Source organism: Bombus huntii, chromosome 3 (assembly GCF_024542735.1).
Source record: "Bombus huntii isolate Logan2020A chromosome 3, iyBomHunt1.1, whole genome shotgun sequence".
Taxonomy (NCBI): domain Eukaryota; kingdom Metazoa; phylum Arthropoda; class Insecta; order Hymenoptera; family Apidae; genus Bombus; species Bombus huntii.
Genome location: NC_066240.1, coordinates 7,032,894 through 7,054,205, shown reverse-complemented (window position 1 = coordinate 7,054,205; position 21,312 = coordinate 7,032,894). Strand labels below are relative to the sequence as shown.

The 21,312-nt window shown below is 30.1% G+C and overlaps 2 protein-coding genes and 1 long non-coding RNA gene across 7 annotated transcripts; 2 read left to right on the top strand and 1 right to left on the bottom strand.

The window, feature by feature from the left end:
- Positions 1 to 1,395: 1,395 nt before the first annotated feature.
- On the bottom strand, positions 1,396 to 3,036 carry LOC126863411 (uncharacterized). Its single transcript, XR_007688847.1, has 2 exons — positions 2,888 to 3,036; positions 1,396 to 1,858 (listed from the first exon to the last, which is right to left on the bottom strand). It is a non-coding gene; the product is annotated as an uncharacterized LOC126863411 (long non-coding RNA).
- On the top strand, positions 1,905 to 9,328 carry LOC126863398 (probable cytochrome P450 6a13). Of its 2 annotated transcripts, XM_050613515.1 has the most exons (6): positions 1,917 to 2,972; positions 3,287 to 4,501; positions 4,855 to 5,425; positions 6,748 to 6,969; positions 7,977 to 8,228; positions 8,715 to 9,328. In XM_050613515.1, the coding sequence occupies exons 2-6, from the start codon at positions 4,166 to 4,168 to the stop codon at positions 8,879 to 8,881; spliced, it is 1,548 nt and encodes a 515-aa protein (XP_050469472.1). In that variant the 5' UTR covers positions 1,917 to 2,972; positions 3,287 to 4,165; the 3' UTR covers positions 8,882 to 9,328. The 2 variants fall into 2 exon arrangements, with proteins under 2 accessions (XP_050469473.1, XP_050469472.1); XM_050613516.1 differs by lacking the exon at positions 6,748 to 6,969 and having other exon boundaries at positions 1,905 to 4,501.
- A 555-nt stretch (positions 9,329 to 9,883) lies between these two features.
- LOC126863392 (phosphatidylinositol 4-phosphate 3-kinase C2 domain-containing subunit beta) lies at positions 9,884 to 21,224 on the top strand. Of its 4 annotated transcripts, XM_050613494.1 has the most exons (27): positions 9,884 to 10,125; positions 10,242 to 10,326; positions 10,848 to 11,095; positions 11,180 to 11,389; positions 11,489 to 11,726; positions 11,825 to 11,875; positions 12,060 to 12,321; positions 12,403 to 12,623; positions 12,704 to 12,809; positions 12,890 to 13,048; positions 13,134 to 13,363; positions 13,436 to 13,535; positions 13,634 to 14,053; positions 14,139 to 14,340; positions 14,478 to 14,651; positions 14,721 to 14,981; positions 15,061 to 15,249; positions 15,363 to 15,588; positions 15,662 to 15,808; positions 15,894 to 16,142; positions 16,214 to 16,650; positions 16,723 to 16,879; positions 17,492 to 17,727; positions 17,842 to 18,042; positions 18,952 to 19,148; positions 19,225 to 19,472; positions 19,565 to 21,224. In XM_050613494.1, the coding sequence occupies exons 3-27, from the start codon at positions 10,848 to 10,850 to the stop codon at positions 19,736 to 19,738; spliced, it is 5,343 nt and encodes a 1,780-aa protein (XP_050469451.1). In that variant the 5' UTR covers positions 9,884 to 10,125; positions 10,242 to 10,326; the 3' UTR covers positions 19,739 to 21,224. The 4 variants fall into 4 exon arrangements, with proteins under 4 accessions (XP_050469451.1, XP_050469452.1, XP_050469453.1 ...); XM_050613495.1 differs by having other exon boundaries at positions 9,886 to 10,326; positions 11,492 to 11,726; XM_050613496.1 differs by lacking the exon at positions 11,825 to 11,875 and having other exon boundaries at positions 9,886 to 10,326.
- The last annotated feature ends 88 nt before the right edge of the window (positions 21,225 to 21,312 follow it).

The following is a 21,312-nucleotide window of genomic DNA, read 5'->3' as shown; positions in this document are numbered from 1 at the left end:
TCCTTTAAATACGTAAGATTTAATTTGTTCAAAAAATTAGATGAGAGAGAGAGAGAGACAAATCGATGCCATTATCTTAAAAATTGAATAGTTCTTAATAATTCTTAAACTCTGATATTAATTCTAACGATATTTACTCCATATTAGACAACTTGCATTTAGCGGACAATATCTTCACGATATACTTGTAATTCAAGCCAACTGTTACGTATTATGTTATATAATGCACTGTTGAGTACGGTTTTCCAAATGAAATCGGGAAATATAATTTAACGCTACCTATAAGAACAATAAACTATAAAAACAAGTATTATATATAAAGTTATAATATTGTAACGAAACTAATGTAAAAATTATTGTATTGTTGCATATCGTAACTTCTATAAAATTACTTTACGCTTGTTCTCCTCTATAATGGTAATAGGTTACTATAATAAAACACAATATTATAATGTTTACTATTAAATTAAAATTATACAAATGACATATTTGGAATTTTCTATGTTTCTTACATTTTTAGTAACTTTTCTACTGTAATTAAAATTTAATTTTTATAAATAAGAAGAACGAAACTTTATACTGGAATTATACGTAACTGTTGAAAGGATTGAAATACAGAGTACAAGAGAACAAGAAATTTTTTCAAACAAAAGAGAAGTAGCATAATAAATACATGCATGAAATAAAATACATAGAAAATTCTACTATTTTGAAACTTTTTAGTAACAAAATTCTGAGAATTTGAACTGAAACGAATAGCCACATCACGGAAAATAGATAAAACACTATTAAAATATGAATCTTCTTACTTATATATGATATAGTAGAAAACTAGACTGTAACATATATCTTTTATCGATATCTTACCGACATTTCCCACATTTTTACGAATACAAACGAGATATAGTCAATGAAATTGACTTGCAAATTTCGAAATCGTATTCATTATTTGCAGCAAAACTTGTGAATTATATGTCGTCACTAGATTTATTTTATAACTCATTTGCATTGAGATTGTAGAGAAGATGACAATCCTATGTAAATCTTATATAACCTTGTTTGAAGTGTATAAAATGTAAAAAAAGAGTATAATATATTAACAGTTATTGATAAACATTTACTATGTATAATCAACAAGTTAAATAAAAAGCAAAACTCATTAATAACTTTATATGAAGTTAGAAAAAAATAAAAAGTTATATAATGCTTGCGTAATACGAGTTCTGTACTATTTACATGACACGAATCATATATGAAATTGAGCGCAAAAATTAAACATATCTACGATAGGAGATTTGCTAAGCTTATGTACATAGTCCATAATTTTTATGATGTAATCAATCATGAAATGGTATAGATTCTATCTGTTTACATGAAGAGTAAAATTTGTCATACTTTTAAGGGCGAATTTCAATTTCAGATTTATGAAACATACCAAAGACAACCAATTTTAACTTATAAGAAACCAGAAATACACTTATTCAGTTTCAAATTACTTTACATTCATTCCATAAATCGGAACATTCTTTCTATAAATATCACCCAGCAACAACTTGTTCATAAAACATACACGCATGAGCATTGCATCTATGCATAATGTAGAAACCTAATCTAATCTTAATTTACAGTATTAAACAAAACCTATCATTTCGTCTAATAAATAATAATAACACGAGGAAACAAGTTGCGAATGAAAAAAGAATCGGCTGCATATTGTGGCAACGAGTTTTCATTCGCGTTGCTTCTAATTTTTTTCTTGGTAACCCAGTCGCATACATCATAAGGAGATAGAAGGTAGAGAAAGGCACGCAGGAAGGAGTCAAACCAGGTCCCCCATGCTCAACCATCTGTTTTCATTCTAAAAGCAATGGAAGGAGAGATCACAATCTCGTAGTAAAAGTAAGATCTATTTTCATTTGTTACAGATTGTCGACAGACACGCGTTCAAAACGAAGTAGACTACGTTATCTCTGCATATAACGCATTCTGAAATTTCCGCATGACTTCACGCTTTCGCGGATTAGTCTTTCTCTTTTAGTTGCATTTCTTGCCACTTCGTATCATATTTTTACGTGTTCGTCCTTATATGATATCATTATGTGAGTCACAGATTAAAGTAAAACGTTGAGTTATTTAATTTTATTTCATATTTTACATCCGAACGATAAAATAAGAGCTACAGTTAATAATCTCCCCTGTATAAAATATGAAATATAAAATACAAAATAAATAATTTGATTAACTTGTTATATTTTTTATGTTTATCTAAGACTTGATTAGTACTCGTTGAGTTGAAGATACAAGAATGCACAAAATGCGTATGATATGCAAAATTACTACATTTCATATAATAATAATAATAACAACAACAACAATAATAATAATAGTAATAACAAAATAATACAATATATTATGGTATTTGGTATATATTATTATGGTAATTGATACTAAATCACCTAACGCTAAACTTTTAACAACTAAAAACACTCCTAAATACCAATTTCAAGATAAAGATGTTAAAATTACAAGAAAATCAAATTCTAAAAGAACAACGATACTAACGAATCATAACCATGTAATGTAACCATAAGAATTTCTCATATAATAACATCAAAATTTTAACCGTTATGACAGCAATATAATACAGCGTTTTTAAAAGATAGTAATTGATAGGCTCGGTTTATTAACGATAACGACGAATAAAAAGTCTCACGCAAACAGAAGCTATACAAACTTAAGATGATATCGATCATTTTTAAACGGAAATTCGTGCTTAAAAACGAGCATACGTCTTGGGGCTAATTATCCGGGTGGCAGAGAGAGGGAACGAAAAGCTGTTGAAGATAAACGAGCGGCTCTCGACCGGAACATGAGTTTGGATACGAACCCGAGCCGGAGCAGGAGCACAAGGTCTCTATAAATGCGTGCATGCGTACGTTCATGATTTCCAGTCGGTGGGAGGTTAGCTTTCGGTGAGAACGATAGGCGTCCTCTTCCCTCTTCTTCTTTCCTTTCTTTCGCTCTTCTTCCTTTTCCTATTCTTCTTGTTGTCCTCAAACTTGTGCAGTATGCCTTAACCTCATTAAATCCGATACATCTTACAATCGTCTATAGTTGCGTAACTTCGATAGTGAATTGTTGTGAATTTATGTTGTTGATTACATTCTTTCCGCCTAAAAACTAACGTTGTTTTGTATACGTGAAATAGACAAAAGTGTGGAATTAATTCAAAGTGATAACCAATTGCAGCTTGTAGGGAGTTTTAAAATTACGTACGTTGTTTCAGTGATCATAGGAAGCATAACATCTCGATTCGACGTTCAAAATCGACGTGTAAGTCGATAAAATGCACACGCAGTAAAATTACAAGAATCGATTAGTGGAACGATATTAATATTCGAAATGGTGTTAAACGGAACGAATTAACGCTCGCTTAGCATTTGAACGTTGAATTCGACAGCCTGATAATCACGTGCTTGCACGAAACGTCAGTTGCGCGTGCGAACAGTGAACAGTTGAACGAGCGTTCATCACTGACATTTCACTGGGAGAAACAAGAGAGTGCAAATACTGTGTTCGTGAGTCAGTCGACAAGTGTACTTCTATAAACAACTCCAAGGATTCGATCGGAGTATCGAACTGCGTAATTCGAGAACTGCCGCGACAAACGTCGAGTAATCCTTTGTTTTATACTGTTGACCTCGCGACGATAACGTTGAACCGATATCCGCCGCTCCAGACGTAATGCATTATGTATACGACTGTTGAATCAAAAAAGGAAAGAATCTTTTAACGCGGTTCATAAAAGTATCAGAACACTTGCCATACACAATTACTATGTATTATATTGTACGCGTTATATGAAACATTTGTCTCATAGCTGCTTCGTTACAATGCTAATGAGATTGTAAAATATGAAAATATAACACACATAATACATTCGTAAAAGATTGCTATACCAATTACATGTTTGATCTCGAATATATATATGGTGTACGAAAATTTATTTAAAAAACAGAAAAACAACGAAGATTATGAGATGACATGTAGCGAATATATTGCTCAATTTTATAAATAAGGAAGGAACAGAAGAGCGTCATAGTTATTGATTTGGAAAAATAATCTTATATTTGTATTTCGAAAAGAACTCTGTAGCGAATTCAAAATGTGGAGTATTTTGGAGCAATTTCTATTACCAGGATTACTGCTAGGTATTATATATTGTTTTTTTACGTCGACATTCGATTTTTGGAAGAACCGTGGCGTCCCTTTCCGAAAACCTATAGTATTATTTGGAAATTTTGCGTCATTGCTATTGTTCCAAAAATCGTTACCAGAAGGTATAAAAGATATGTACGAGTGGTTCAAAGACGAGAGGTATTTTGGAGCGTTCCGTGTTATGTCGCCTGTACTGATCCTACGGGACCCAGACCTCGTGAAAGACATTTGCGTGAAAAGCTTCGTTTGCTTCACGAACCGTGGAATACCGGTAAACTCACAGGTAAAAGGAAAATGTTTTGTTATGTAAATTGGTCGTGCCCATAACGGGTTCTAACCATGATAAGTATTTTAAATATGAGAACAAATTTCGTTCTGCTAAGGTTAATAGAAAACTTGAATGAATTTAAAATTGAAAATTTAGTTATATTTAACGATAACAATACAAAATAGATTAGGATCTTATTATTGATATAGATTATTTATAAAAAATGCAAAATTGAAAATCGACGTACGTTGTAACAAGATATACGCAGAATATTAGAATAGATCTGAAATAACCATAAAATAATACATAAAAATACATAATAGAAAAACATAAATTATAATTAATTTAAATGAATAACCTTTTCATAGAACTCGTTATCCGCCCACTTGTTCAACCTAGAAGGGAAAAGATGGAAGAGCCTAAGATCCAAACTGACCCCAGCCTTTTCATCCGGCAAATTGAAAAGAATGTTCTACCTGCTAGCCGAGTGCGGCGAGGAGTTTCAAAAATTAATCGACGCGTCCTCCGAGACCCATCGTCCATTTGAGATTCGCGAGCTAGCGGCGAAATTTACGATAGACGTCATTGGCAGCTGTGCTTTTGGCATACAAATAAATGCTCTCACCGATGAGGAATCCGAGTTTCACAGGGCTGCTAAGAAACTCTCGAAACCAAGTTACACAGCTACCCTCTGGAGAATGCTCAGGACAGCCATGCCAAAATTGTACAAATTTTTGGATGTTCAGGTGATAGATCCTGAGGTAAGCAAATTTTTCAAGAATGTAGTGTCGCAGATGATTAACGAACGAGAGAAACATGGTATTAAGAGACACGACTTTATGGACCTGTTAATTGAATTGAAAAATAAAGGAACATTGGATGAGTGTGGAAGTGGACAAGTTTGCAATGACGAAGATGAGAAAATTACTGAAGAGATAGGTATGTTGATAAATATGGAGATTAGTAGTGTTTAAGTTGTGGATGTTTATGTATTTATGGGAAATAAATGAATAGTATAGAAAATTAGATAAACACAATGTTTAGAAGTACAACATAAATATAGAAAATGAAATAACGTAGAAAGGTGATAAAATGCGCGGAATACGCATTTCCTCAATTACGTTCATAAAAATGCACGTTCGCATAAACATTCACAGCCCAATGATAATAGGTAGAATTCGAAGACGAAAAACACAAAAACTTTTACGAAATCGTAGCAAGTAGCAACAGAATAAACTGTCGTATGGGTGTATCGGCTTGCTCCTATCGTTTATATAGATTACTTTATACGAAGATAAATCGTACGCTTTACGAGAGAAATGTTGTCGTTCGCCTTAACATGTGGTCTGGTATGTGCTTGATACTGCTGCACCGTTTCACTGCGACACACATTTTTTTGGCAGACCAATGCCAAGTAACTTGCACGTTTTTTGTACAACTATACTTGTTATTAGAAAGTTGTTATATCAGTTAATATTTTTTGTGTAAATGAACTTGACACTATACAAAGAAATATCGATAAATGTAATGTATTCGCTGCTGTTAGCGTTTGCTCTATATTGGCTTCTATCGGTTCTGAATAACTTAATTGTATCAATGAAGGAAGAGAGTTATATAATTGATAAGTCTCCTTCAGTCAATAAGTGAACTATTTGCTGTACACTTCCAGTACTTGTAATGACTAACCACAAACGATAGCATTTTGTTACAAATTAATCAGGATAAGATTGACAGTAAATGCTTTATTTATACGGCCGCTGCAAGATTCACGTAATGTCAGTGAAATGTAGCAGCTCCTTTAATGAAACGTTTCATTAACTACGTATAAGAGGAGCTTTATCAATTCGTAATTAGAATTCACAGTTAACGTTGGTTACATCACAATGTTACGTATATCAATAGCTTATTTATTAATTTTCTAACAAAATTAGTATTGTCTAAAATAATTAGAAGATTTTATATTTGGAAAGCAATCCAAAATTACTTTGTTAATTTCTTATTTATTTTTTATTTACTTTAAAAATGTCTAAAATTATATTTTCCCTATACATACCTTTCCATAAATATTCCAAAATACGTCGTTTCATAATAATCTAATTCATAATTATGCCGATTCACGATTCACAATTAGCGATCAAAAATTACAGAATAGCTTTCTTCTTACGATTAGGAGTGTTCATATTGAAAGTTTATCAAACTGGTGACCGATAAAGAAATTTTTTGTCCACATGCTTTATCATGTATAGTATCGTTATTTATAGAATTGGACGAGAACAGCATTGCAGCGCAAGCGTTTGTGTTTTTCGCTGCCGGTTATGAAACGTCCTCGAACACCATAGCTTTCTGTCTTCACGAGTTGGCGTTAAATACAGAAATTCAGGAAAAAACGAGACGCGACATACAAGACGCCATTGACAGCAGAAATGGCAAACTGTCTTACGATGCTATCCAAGACATGAAGTATCTTGATATGGTTATTGCAGGTATAAATGCATTTTCTTTGACCTGATTGCACGTAAATTGCATACCTTGAAATGTGTCATAAGATATTCTTATAACGATTACTCCTATTATTTGCTGTGTTGATATAGTATGTTGCTTGTCATCGTTAGTTTCACGATTTCTTCAAGTTACTTATCTCTTTGGAAAGTTCGAAAATATCTATCTCGAAATATTACTAGAATTTCAACAATTTCTCGATCTTTTAACAAAATTAATTAATTATTTTATCAAAGTTATTTTATAAAATATTACTAGTACAAAGCATAACAATTATAAGTATGCCATAAGTTTTATTACAATTATCCTTGTTATAACTACCAATGACTTGGCGTACAAAATTTGTTAAGATTAGAAAATTTAGGTGATAAAATAGGCAATAGATCTTTATAACAGATTTCAGATTTTATTCAGATTTGATATTCCATATAAGTGTTTATGTATACATGTCTTCATCCTCATGATCGTAATCTTTTTGTGTTTTACTATGACCTTCAATTGCACTGTGTCATTGATTAAGTTCTTATTCCACCCACAGTGAGATATAAATAGAACGATTTAAAAAGAGACGAAGTTGGCCTTGTTTACTTAACACCTCCACGCGAAAAGCAATTGTTTTCGTCATACACGTTATTTCAATAGTAAGAGTTTCGTGCTTAAATTGAGCAGGATATTGATTTAACTGAACAAATGAAAAAAGTTTTTAAAATTAGGAGCTAAAAGAACCAATTGAAATAAGAAATATTAAAGAAAAAATTATTTTTCCTTCAAGGATTTTTGTTAATTACGGAATATCAGAGTTATAGGTGTAATACTGCAATTTATTATAATAAACTAGGAAACAAATGCTGGAAAACAAACTATTTTATTATAGAATTATTATTATTATAATAGAATTTCATTATTAAATGATTATTTATGTCCAAAATTCATCTAAACTTTTAATGTAATATTACTGAAAACATAGTGTAATCTACTAAATTCTTCTCAGAAACGCTACGGAAATATCCTCCAGCTCCAATGCTATCCCGAAGATGCGAGCACCAATACCAAATACCAGGAAGTAAGGTTGAATTACCAGTAGGCATGCGGGTGATCATACCGATTTATGGATTTCACCATGATCCAGATTATTACCCGGATCCAGCAACATTTGATCCCGAAAGATTCACAGAAGAAAATAAACGAACCAGACATCCTTATACGTATCTTCCATTTGGCGAGGGACCTCGAAATTGCATAGGTATATTAAATATTATATTTCAATTAGGATTACTGTTTAAAAATAAGCTGAAACGTTCAAAAATATATAAATAATATTTTTAAAAAATTATTTTTGAGATAGTGAACATCATAGATTACAAATATTTTAAGATGAAAAATTGTCCACTGTGTAAATTTAAATATGAGAAGCAATAAAAAAAACTATCACAAAATTCCATTTAAAAAGATATCTTTACTTAACAAGAAATTTAAAATTTAAATGCATTTTTTGCTGTTTGTCAACTCGTTTAAGTCATTATTATCAATTATATAAATTATACATTAATTTTGCATTTATCACGCAATATCGTAGCATACTACAGTGAGATACTAACATGATTTATTGCGATCTAGTATAGATCACAACTTGTAACAAATCATTAGGGATGAATAACCTAAAGTACACTATATCAAATGACGTCAGAAAGATTACATCGTTATATTAACGGCACTTCATTTGTTTCAGGTATGCGGTTCGCATTGCTACAAATCAAAGTGGGGGTAATTTCGTTTCTCAGAAAGCACAGAGTGGAAACATGCGAGAGAACGATAACGCCGATAAAATTTAGTAGACGAAGTCTCGTGACAACTAGCGAAAAAGGATTCTGGCTTAAAATCATACAATACTCTTAAACTTGCAAAATTTAAAAAAGAACACCACCAATGTCTGTTGTGTACTTAAAATACCTCAAAGAAATTATCAATATTATTAACTACCTTAGTATTAATGCGGCCAGTAGGATAATTTTAATCTCACTTTTTATATTTTATTTTTTTTATTCTTATATTTCATGAATATTTATCAAAAATTGTTAGTGTTACTTTCTACAATAGTTAATTTTCAGTGATATTTTAGGTTACCATCAGTAATATATTTATAATTATTAGTAATTATGAACAGGATAATTCACTTTGTACATTCTTAATGGGTCGTATTTATAGTTAGTGTTATTGCACTATTTTTGAAAATGATATTATTACATAAATGAAACATTTATATTTTTGTAAACATTTTATCCATTAGACATTATAATGTATTAATATAATAAATATCATACGTGTATTAATACACGACAAATATCTGAATCTGTGTATGTGTTATTGTTATAGATAATAAATAACCGATATGAGAAAGAGATCAAATGTTTCATTTAGCAGATCGATTACAAACGAAGACCGATCTTGACAATCTATATGCATAAAATCGGGATGCGTGATCCAATGTATCGACACTACTTGACACCATTTGACAAATTTTCAATTTTTATTTTCTTGAAAATTAAGCACCATATGAGAAAATGTTATTCCATATTTTCGGCTTATTTTTTCCCACAAAATTATCCTCTTCTCTATTATACCACAACTAGACATCTTGTATTAAAACAGAATAAAATTAACGGACATAATCTTTCGCATAAGAAGGTTCACATATAGAGCTATACATATTACTAACATATATATATATATATATATATATATTGTATATATATTGTATATATATAATAATATATATAGATATATATATACATATATATAGATAAATAGATAGATAGATACTCCTAACTGTAAACAATCCTACGCGTTCCATGTATAAATCAGCTTTAATCAAATAAGGTTCGCCGTTCAGGTTAAATAGATTAACCATCCAAATAGTCGATACACCGGAAAGAGTTAATGTAACCTAACTGTATACCGTCACCACTTTCAATTACATCCGCACCATAACCAGTCTTTCGTTACATCGCATCGTTGTATTGATTGTAAGACGTATCGTGCACGTATATACGATACATTCATTGTATGTACATACGATACACTTATTGTGTCTTCTACTTCTACTCTACCAGTACATTGTCTATCCGTGGCAGCAGCTTCAAGTCAGTGCACTTTTCGATTTGTATACACATAGTATCTACGTGTGTACAGTTAGTACAGTAGGTTGTTTGTACACGACAGCTAATTATACGATTGAAAATGTCATTTCCTTGATTAGGTGACAGTGCTTTTTCTCAGACTGTATTGGTCTTTTGCTTGAAGATTTTTCAACAGCGAGACACTTCGCTGAAAATAATGCTAGGGTGAGCCGTAAATCTGTTTACCTAGACGCATAATACTCCTGAAACTTTAAATTGATAATGCAGCCCTTTAAATGATAAGATCTATACCAACAATATGTTTTTTTCACTTTTATTAATTCATGTGATACATGATTACAGCCAATGTTGAGAAATTTCTTTTTGATATACTTTTTTTATCTTCTTCATCACATAATTTTAATACATAGAACTACGTTATTAAGATATATATGTGTAAATTAGTAAGATATATAATAATAACATAAAACTATGTTATTGTATTAATAAATTAATGTTATTGTTTAATTTAATTTCGTTAACAATGTATGAAAATACTTATGTGAATGCACTTCAGGTATAGGTTAAAGTATATTTAAAATATACGTATTGTGTCTATATTATTAGTAGCTTACTCATACTAGTTTGTCATATTTACATCTTGAATATACGTACATATATATATTAATTTTCTTTACGCTTCCGTCTTTCTATAATGTGGTAACAAGCTTTTAATTTAATTTTAGATGTCACACTACAGTAGAAATACAAGTACTCAAAGATCTGCGGTGATTGATTATGAACGTCAATTCCAAGAGGATTTAGAACTTGCTCAGGCAATGAGTTTGGAGAGTTTGGCACTAGAAAAATTTAAGTTACAAAAGCAACGATCAGATTTTAATAATATTCAGCAACAATGTGTTCCACAGAGTGATGGAAACAGCACTGTACATAGTAGTTCATCAGAAAGAGATAACACACAACAAACCGAAAAGTAAATGAAATTTGTATCATTTTTATTTTACCATATATTTATTGCACAAATTAAAATGAATTTATAATAACAAAAATTATATAGATTTCAGTGTAGAAGTAGGCCAAGGCCTGGTTCCTGTAATACTAATCAATCTAGAAATGCTGTGATATTAGCACCGCCACCAGTTCCATCTAGAAGAAATTCAACAACAGCCACCACAAGTCAAGAACATACTGTTGATTTGATTACATTTACAAGTCCAGTGAAGCAAGATAATTTAAATGATTATTGTTCACCTCCACCTCCACCTTCGTAAGAATACAATTAATCACTTTGACAAATTATAAATTTTATAAAAACATTGGAGAATTATTAATTAATAGTTATTAATTAATGATTATTTTCACATAGCAGAAAAGCGACTGTAGAGCCAAGATGGGAAACTCATCCCTCATTATTGAAAAAACAAGGGAGAGTGTCACGTAGCACCAGTTCTGCAGGTTATCATTCTCGAGACTACCGATATCAATCACTTTCTCCAGGGCCTAGATCTTCCACTGCGCCTTGTACACCAGGAACTCCAAAAATTAGTCCTGTTATGTCAAGATCTAGTAGTATTAACAGTAATGTACCTGATATAACACCACAGGTAAATATCATAATATCTTCATCAGTATTCAGTGGTTAATGTGGAATATGTTTTTTTTTTTTTTGTTGTAACGATAATTTTGTTAATGATTCTTGCAGCCTGCATGGAATCTTAATGATTTAAAAAATTTTTTTCTTACTCATTCTCAGGTATATATTATGTATAAATCTTACATTCAGTTTAATATCTTCAACTATCAATTTAATAATGTCAGGTATAAAAATATTAGTTTTAAGTTTATTTATAACTTTTTTTTAAAGAAATTTTTTAAAAGACAAACATTCAATAATATTCATCATTTTTTTAAGAATAAATATTAATAATTTTTTGCAGATACCTCCACTACCTATGAATTATAGACCAAGTATTACTCCTTCTATATGTGGTGTCCAAAAACCTACATTTTGTATGGATGACGAACAGCTGAATGTATTAAAAGTGATAGAAAAGAAGCCAAATAATAATCTTATAGATTTGAGTTCTTTTGATCAAGTAGATGATAAAACAAATGTTCGGGTTAGTGTACTAGAAGCATTTGATCCATTACTTGTTAAGATTGAAGATCAGAATGATAGCACACAGGGACATAAAGATGGTAATATTTTGTTAAAATTTATAAATAAAATAAAGTAATTATATAAATATCTAATAATAATAATATGATTTGTTTAAGCAGAAATACAATCGCAAGTGAGTGGATCAGTGTATGATCCATTCGATCCTTTTGATTACATGTATAGCACAAATGAAAGTGTTAATTCAGATCCAGTATATGTTGCTGTGGAAAAGTCTGCTAAATCTCCAGCAGTATCTCCAGCTGCACCACCACCACTACCTCCTAGAAATTCATCAGCTTGGAATACTATTGAAAGAAGAAGGACTTCCTTAGATAGAAGAGTAAATATTCTAAATGTTTAATTACTTAAATAAATAATTGATAACTAAAGTTTTAATAATCTTCATCGTTCATATCACAGAAACGACAAACACGCTTGTATGAAAATGTAACAGTGAGAAAAACTAGACCATCACTTCATGATTGCGATCTTAGAGCTTTCTATGACATGATCAAATCTGTTCGAAGTTAGTAAAGTATAAGTAAACAATTTAGTATTTTCATAGAATTTACAATACATGTATATTAATTGACAAAATATGTCCAGGTGAATTTCCATTCAATGATCCCAGTACAAACATTGGACATGTAATCAGTCCAATGATGGAAAGTTTATATCCTGAAGGCACAAGTATAAAATTAGTTGTACATCCACAGTTAATGGATTCTGACGAAAATACTCCGTCCATTTCTTTTACATGCGATGGTAAATTTACACACATAGAATTTATAATAAAAAATTTATGAAATAAATTTCAACAATTTAACATATAAAACACATCTTTTTTCAGTAAATTGTAGTGTTGAGCATGTTATTCTTAATGTCGCTTGTTCCTTAGAAGATGAAGATATAGTAAATATAGAGAAATATTGTCTGAGGGTATGGGGTTTAGCAGAATATTTTGCATCTAATACAACTTTAGCTCAGTACGAATATATACATCAATGTATCAAATTAGAAAAAGATATTGAATTAGCTATCCTAACTAAAGCGCAAATAAAACGGTCTATAACACGAACAGTAAGTATCTTTTTGAATGTAAGGATATTTTAATTAATAATTAATGTTATACGTATACAATTTTGTTTAAAGCTTCAAGATGATAATCGTGATCAATGTCTCAAGTTAGAAGATATTCTTCCAAATGAACCAGTACAACCTATTTCTTACGATACACTTCTTATTTTATTAGGTATGAAAACAAAAAATAATTTTTATGAAATTATTATTATACAAAAAAATGTGACATATTTAAGTAATAGTTACGCATTTTCATATAAAAAATTGTAGAAACTGTAGAAAAAGAAATGGAACGTGTGGAAACTGCTGCCATACATTTAGCAACTACTAATCATGGTTCCAGTCTTTTACCACAATTGCAACCCCGTAGTGTTGTCCAAGCGGTAAAAGCAGTATGTGCGTTAATGGGAAACATAGAGACATTTGAAATTACCGAAGCTGTTGATAATTTCGTAAATGCATGTTGTCAATTTTTACCTCAAGTTCATACAACAAATATAGAGTGCAAGAAACCAGAAATTCTGCATGAAGATGGTGATTATTCCGTAGTGACATTAAGAACAAAATTTCCAGATGTTATTGCATCTCATTGTCGAAAAATTCGCGATGCAATTCAAGATCTTGTAGAAACTTACTGTCATGCATTTAGGGTTGATTTTGAATTAAATAGCAGGGGAGAAATTCCAACAAGTAAGAACATTAGAATTATAAAATTTCATTTTAACAGATAATGAATTATAGAAATGATTAATTTTATTATATTTTTGTATAATAGATACATTAATATCGTCTGAGGTATTAGATACCATCCTAGTTCGTGTTGGAGCATTACATAGACTGCCAGGATCATGGAAACATGACGATTATATCATCGCAGCTCAAATATTTCATGGAACAAGACCTGTTGGAAATCCAGTTTTATCCGAACCTATGGCAGTCAGTTCTAATTTTCATCCAAGAATTTTATTTAATTCATGGTAATAATATTAAAAGCTACTATTAAATAACATTACTATTACTTTTAATTGATGAGAAATATTACTATTATTTTATTACTTCTATTACTATTAATAATAAAATTAACTACTACTATATATTCTTTTTTGTATAAAAGGCTAGAATTTCGTGGGATAAGCGTATGTCAAGTACCAAGAGAAGCAAGATTAGTGTTAGTTTTATATGGTCGTACATTGCAACCTACTGATCATGAATCTAATTCATCAGCAGAAAATACCATGCAAAAAGAAGAATTGGGATGGGGAGCTATACAATTTTTCGATTATGAAGGGTAATTGATTACATCTATTAAAGTGAGAAAGTATTTTACTATATGTTTTTTTTATATTTTTAATTACAGAGTTATGAGTCAAGGAAGCTTTTTCTTGTCACTTTGGCCAGCAATTGCTGATAAAAGATTAGGCCCTGCCCCAGCAGCTGGGATTCATCCTCATGGAGATACGCATGCTATTATTGGTGTAGAATTACCTGATTATGGTGGCAGAGTATTATTTCCTACAGAATTACGTGATTATGATGTAGAATCTCTTGATTTTAATTCATTGGATCAGAACACACAAGAATTGTTAATAGATATCACACAGCAAACTACATTTTCAAGGTATACATATATTTTTTAATTACAAATATTAATACTAAACTATTGATATCTATTAATTAATTAATTAACTTTTTAATAGACCACTTGTTGAAGAAAGAGAAATTTTATGGGAAAAACGACATTATTTGCACAATAGACCTGAAGCTTTACCTAAAGTACTTTTAGCTGCACATAGTTGGGATTGGGCATGTTTGCCTGATCTTCATGCATCTCTTAGAATTTGGAGTCCTTTACCTCCTGTCCAAGCTCTGCAATTATTGTTACCTTGGTATATATATATTTTAATGTTTTAAATATATATGCTCCAATGTTCTAAATATATATATGTATATGTATGTGAGATTGTTGATAATTGTACAACTAATCAAAGATACTTTATAGTTTTCCAGATATGAAAGTTAGAGAAATGGCAGTTGGATGGATTCGAGAACTGAGTAATGATGAACTTGTAGATTACTTACCTCAATTATTACAAGCGTTAAAGCACGAAACATATGAAACGTCCCCTCTTACAAAGTTTTTATTAGAACGAGCTTTACTTTCTCCGCGGGTAGCTCATCACATCTATTGGTTACTAACGCAAGCGTTACCAGGACAAAGTCCTCAAGTAATTCAGATTGGAATAATTTTCTTTTACTTTAGAAAGTTAAACAAGTATATTTAGTGTACACTATTTTCAGAATTCTGCTGAAACTACACCAGAGGATGATAAAAATATTAGTTCAGCACGTTATCATAGAAGGTTACAATTGATGTTACGAGCGTTATTAGCCGTCATTGGGGATGCACTAAGAAATAGTTTTCTTACGCAACAATTACTCGTTAAAGTAAAATTTTTCCTCTCCTTCTTTCTTTAACGTATATTTTTGTATAAATTAGCAAATGTTAACAGTGTAACTCATAATATTGTAGAATTTATATGAAGTAGCGGAAAATATTAAGCAAACGAAAGAATCATTACGACTAGATGCGCTCAAAATTGGTTTACAAAATATACATTGTCAATTAATGGAAGATGATGGCACCTGTTTACCGTTGTCTCCTAGTAAACAAGTATTTGGTATAAATGTACAAAGTTGCTCATACTTTCCATCATTTACACTTCCATTGAAAATCAACTTTATTAGCTGTGATGATGTAATTTGTCCAGCGATTTTTAAAGTATGTTCAATTAACAAATACCTACTGCTATAATTTATTATGATTTATTCTATAATAAAATAATCTTGAAGGTTGGAGATGATTTACAACAAGATATGTTAACTCTTCAAATGATGCGCATAATGGATAAACTTTGGTTAAAAGAAGGTCTTGATCTTAAAATGGTAACATTTGCTTGCGTACCTACTGGATACAAACGTGGGATGATAGAAATGGTTACAAATGCAGAAACGTTGAGAAAAATACAGGTTGAGTTTGGCCTAACTGGATCATTTAAAGATCGACCTATTGCCGAATGGTTGGCAAAACATAATCCTTCAGAGTTGGAGTATGAACGAGCAGTAGAAAACTTTACTGCATCTTGTGCGGGTTATAGTGTTGCTACCTATATTTTAGGAATTTGTGATAGACATAACGACAATATTATGTTAAAAACATCAGGTCATCTGTTTCATATTGATTTTGGGAAATTCTTAGGTGATGCTCAAATGTTTGGAAATTTTAAAAGGTAAATGTATCCTTATTTATATATATTCACTACTTATAAAACTAAATTATAATCTTTCATGTTTTTAATTAGGGATAGGACACCATTTGTATTGACATCTGATATGGCTTATGTTATAAATGGTGGAGATAAGCCATCAGCCAAGTTCCATCATTTCGTGGATTTGTGTTGTCAAGCATTTAATGTAGTGCGGAAGCATGGAAATCTAATTCTTCATCTTTTTGGATTGGTACGTCTATTCCTGTTATATTGTATATGTTAAGGATTTTGTGTCATTACAATTTAAAAATTTATATCGAAATATTATTAAACAGTAGTCTATTCGTTTACTACAAAAGACCTAAGTTGTTTACAAAATTGAATTAAAAGGCAAAAAAATAGTTTGAACTTTTTTGCCGGTATTATAATTTAAACCATTACTGTGTTATGACAACAATAAAACCGCAACGGAAGGACCTATCCTCGCGTTTTATCAGAAAGTGGTCCGCCTATCACGCTAAACTATATACAGTGCGTAGTTAATTAGCGTTTATCGTCTGAGGTTCCGTAATATCGAACAATGCAGCAGTTTTAATCATTTATGCGTAAAGCAAACAAGCGACAAACAATATATTAATAATAAACGGTTATAATATTAACTTTAAAAATATCGTAGAAGTTATTGTATCATAAATCATTTTAACAGACAAGGGCATAGGTGTTAAAAATGGATGATTTATTGTTTCAAAAAAATAATATGACTGATTTATATAAATCACATGTTATACAACAAAAGCTTAGTGACATTGAAATCAAAGAATTGGTGAACAAATCTAAAATGAATAATTATACAAATTCACAGATGACTTCGTCTGGCATTCCTGGTGTGACTGTGGATGCAGTTAGTTACGTACAAAAAGCTCTTCTTCCAGAGCAAACAAATCCTGAAGCAGCTGCAACATTTGCCCGAATGATAGAAAGTTCACTTAAAAGTTGGTTTACACAGTTCAACTTTTTTCTACATAATTTAGCACAACTTAGATTTTCGGGCGACCATAATGATGGAGCATTATTATCTTTTATACCACGTACATATACGTAAGTTTGTTAATATACTTTTTAATATTTGCTCTTAAATGTAAATCTAAAATTTAAAATTATACTTCTTAAAGTACATTGAATGTTTAAAAAATGTCTATATGTTCACTGTAGAATGCAGCAGGAAGGTCAGTTAACAAGTGTTCAAGTGCACGGCTACCAAAAACGATATGATCCTGAAAAATATTATATGTATATCTTGCGTATACAACGAAAAGGTCATGCAGATCCTACTTATTTATTCCGATCATATAAGGAATTTTGTGAATTCTATCAAAAGTTGTGCATTCACTTTCCTCTTGCAAAACTTGCTAGGTAAGTAAAATATATTTTATTGCAGTTTTATGTTATGACACGATTTTTATAGTATAAATTAAAATACATATTACAGTTGTTAATCAACAACAATATATTAATAATAATTCATATAATATCATATGTGATTCATATCTGTAGAGATTATACATATATAGTAATTTAATTTATCTACATCATGCAGAAGATTTTATGTCTAATAGTCTAGATTATTCGACATATTGAATCCAATGAAATCACTTATTAGTTTATCTTATTTCTTTATTGTTAGGATGAAGACTTGGATTGTTTAATATCAATGCTAACAGTTTTCTTGTTATTTATATTGTTATTTATGTCTTTCTGCGATTGTGATGCAGTTTGTGATATTCTTCGATAAAATTCAGGTGCAATCGATTTTCTAGACGAAGCTTTTTGTATCAATACTTGAGCACGGAAACGTTTAACAATACCCATTTTTAATTTAATATTTTTTCCTAAAACAATGCAGAATTAAATCTTATGTGTATATATATTTTTTAATTTGATAATAGTACATACCTACTTTTTAGTATAAAATGTATATTCAAATACTTCAAATAAATGTACAATCAATAGTACAAACTTCAATAAGTGTAAACATAAAATGATAATGCGTTTTATTATTGCTACTTGAATTGTTTGATAGATTTTTATAATATGTTATCAGAATTTTGTGCTATCTTATATTTCGTATTATCTAATCAGACTAGTATCTTTGATATAAAAAAAGTTTCTTTGAAGCCAAATTTACAAGAATAATTTAGATGTTACTTTATCTTCGTGAGTAATCGTAATTAGTCATAATTCATGAAAAATTGATACAGTTTATTTGTAAAATATAAAAATAGCATTATATGATTAATGTAAATAGATATTTATTTTACATAGCTTACCAAGTGGTATAAGTGTTGGAAGATCTAACATAAAGCAAGTTGCTGATAAACGACGAGCGGATATTGAAAAATTCCTTGTAAGTTTATTCAAGATGGCACCAGAAATTTCTCAAAGTGATTTAGTATACACTTTCTTTCATCCTTTGTTGAGAGATCAACAAAATGCAGATATTCATTTACGTAAAGTAAAAGGTATACACTTTTTTTCACAATATGGCTATCTAATATTTGAAGATATTGTAAATGTTATTATCATCTTTTTTATTAGTTGGCAATTGGTGGGCTGAAAAACGTGTAAGAGATAATGTACAGAACGGACAAATTAAGATGTCTCTTCACTATACACGTGGAGCATTTTATGTGATGGTCTATCATGCAAGAGGATTACCCAAAGTAGCAAATTGTCAGGAACCAAATACATATGTTAAAGTTTACCTTAAACCTGATCCTACAAAAAAGACAAAGCGGAAAACAAAAGTTGTAAAGAAAAATTGTCATCCTTCGTTTATGGAAATGGTAATGAATTTAAATAAACAAATCAGTAGCTGCTGTTTCTTTTTAGTTAAGTTAAAATTCTTGGATGTATAATATGTATATGTTCATCACAGTTGGAATATAGAATGGCTCTAGACGTGATTAAAGAGAGAACTCTGGAAGCTACAATATGGAATCATGACACATTACAAGAAAATGAATTTCTTGGTGGAATACGCTTACCTCTTGGACGTATCGATTTAACAACCGAAACAATTGAGTGGTTTTCGCTTGGGAGTATTCGATGAATGAATCGTTCAATGAACTAATTAACAAATTGAAACGATTTATTAATGCTCACGATCTGTTCTCGATAAGAGTAAACAAAATGTAATTCTATCGCACAATACTAATTATAACATTTCTATACTATGCACGCAATAGTGCAATAAAAAAATAGTGTTTATGTATCATTATGAATGACATTGATACATGCTTTCATGTTTAGGGAAGGCGTTTCTTAAAAAGTTAGCTAACGTCGTACAATCCATTATACATATAAAATCATATTCAATTGTAACATTGTAACAGCACATGAACAGAAGAGGCATATTTCATAAAATTATTCTGCCTTTGCAAGAAATTGCCAAAATATGACAAGTAATGAATTTGAATTTTGTTTTACAAGTATTTGATGGAAATTATTAAAAAGCATAGACCGGTAAGTTTACAATAGGAAATTTTATTGGAATCTTAATAAGGATTTGATAAACAGGTTCTTATGAAAGATATTTTATGCTGTTTCTACCGAGAGACACTTTCTAAGTATGATATATATTAATAATTGTAAATTAAAACTTTACTGTGCTATTCTATTGTAACAAAATCAAATACAAGATTTCCTAAATAGCGAGATGTAATAATATAGATCTTTATAAGTGCGTAATATTGCTCGATTATAAGTTATTTGCCTACAGTGAAGAGGGGAGACATTTTTTACTTTCGTATAAAAATTTTAAATTATATATAAAAATCAAAATATGTCTATATAAAATAGCAAAATCTATATAAAGGGAAAATTGCATATGTTGGTGTGTATTTAAGGGATATTTTATCCTGAAAAAGGAGAATGAAATTATGTAAATATGCTTTAAAATTTATAAATGTTTTGTAATCAGTCTATGTATTGTGAATATATTTTATGTTGATTCTTTAGATAAAGAGTATATACTATAACGAAAATGAAAGTTTGTGTTAATACATTATCGACGGGAGATTGTTAAATATTAATTTAATTATACATGTAATACATTAATATTTTTCCATCACTTTTATTTTATAGAAGAATTTTATTACGGAACTCTACTATGAACAGTTTGACTATCATAATTTATTATGAAACTAATAATATTACAAAGCGCAAAATACAATTAATATAATTCTTCTATTATTACATTTCTTCTAGCTTTCTGTCGTTAGTGTATTAATGTAATTAATTTCGATCTAATCTTTCGTTATAAATATGTTCAAAATACAATGAGATAATTTCATAGTACAAGTTGCACCGTTTCTTCGCAATTACAAAAATTTTTAATATTATAATTGTGAGAAAGGAATTACGCTAATAAAATGCTCAAACTTTTTGCTTCTGCATTATAAAATACTTTTGCATGTGCTTTCTATAATCTTTACATTGTGACATAAAATCATGTAAATTTGGATAATTTATTTATATTTTGAATTTACTTTTGTTTCTTTAATCATGTGACATAAATATAAACAAAAATAATTCAATATTGGATTTCAATCATTTCCTTAATATTTTCATGATCAGCCAAAAAATTAGAATCTTTTTTACGCCCTCCGTAATTCTCCACGGCGA

What these genes read in the sequence shown, in the direction of transcription:
- LOC126863398 (XM_050613515.1), top strand. Translation starts at nt 4,166, where the DNA reads ATGTGGAGTATTTTGGAGCAATTTCTATTACCAGGATTACTGCTAGGT. An exon ending in GAAAATTACTGAAGAGATAG is followed by an intron (nt 5,426 to 6,747) that starts GTATGTTGATAA and finishes CGTTATTTATAG; the next exon opens with AATTGGACGAGAACAGCATT. An exon ending in GGGACCTCGAAATTGCATAG is followed by an intron (nt 8,229 to 8,714) that starts GTATATTAAATA and finishes CATTTGTTTCAG; the next exon opens with GTATGCGGTTCGCATTGCTA.
- LOC126863392 (XM_050613494.1), top strand. Translation starts at nt 10,848, where the DNA reads ATGTCACACTACAGTAGAAATACAAGTACTCAAAGATCTGCGGTGATT. An exon ending in TACACTTCTTATTTTATTAG is followed by an intron (nt 13,536 to 13,633) that starts GTATGAAAACAA and finishes AAAAAATTGTAG; the next exon opens with AAACTGTAGAAAAAGAAATG. An exon ending in CGCAACAATTACTCGTTAAA is followed by an intron (nt 15,809 to 15,893) that starts GTAAAATTTTTC and finishes ATAATATTGTAG; the next exon opens with AATTTATATGAAGTAGCGGA.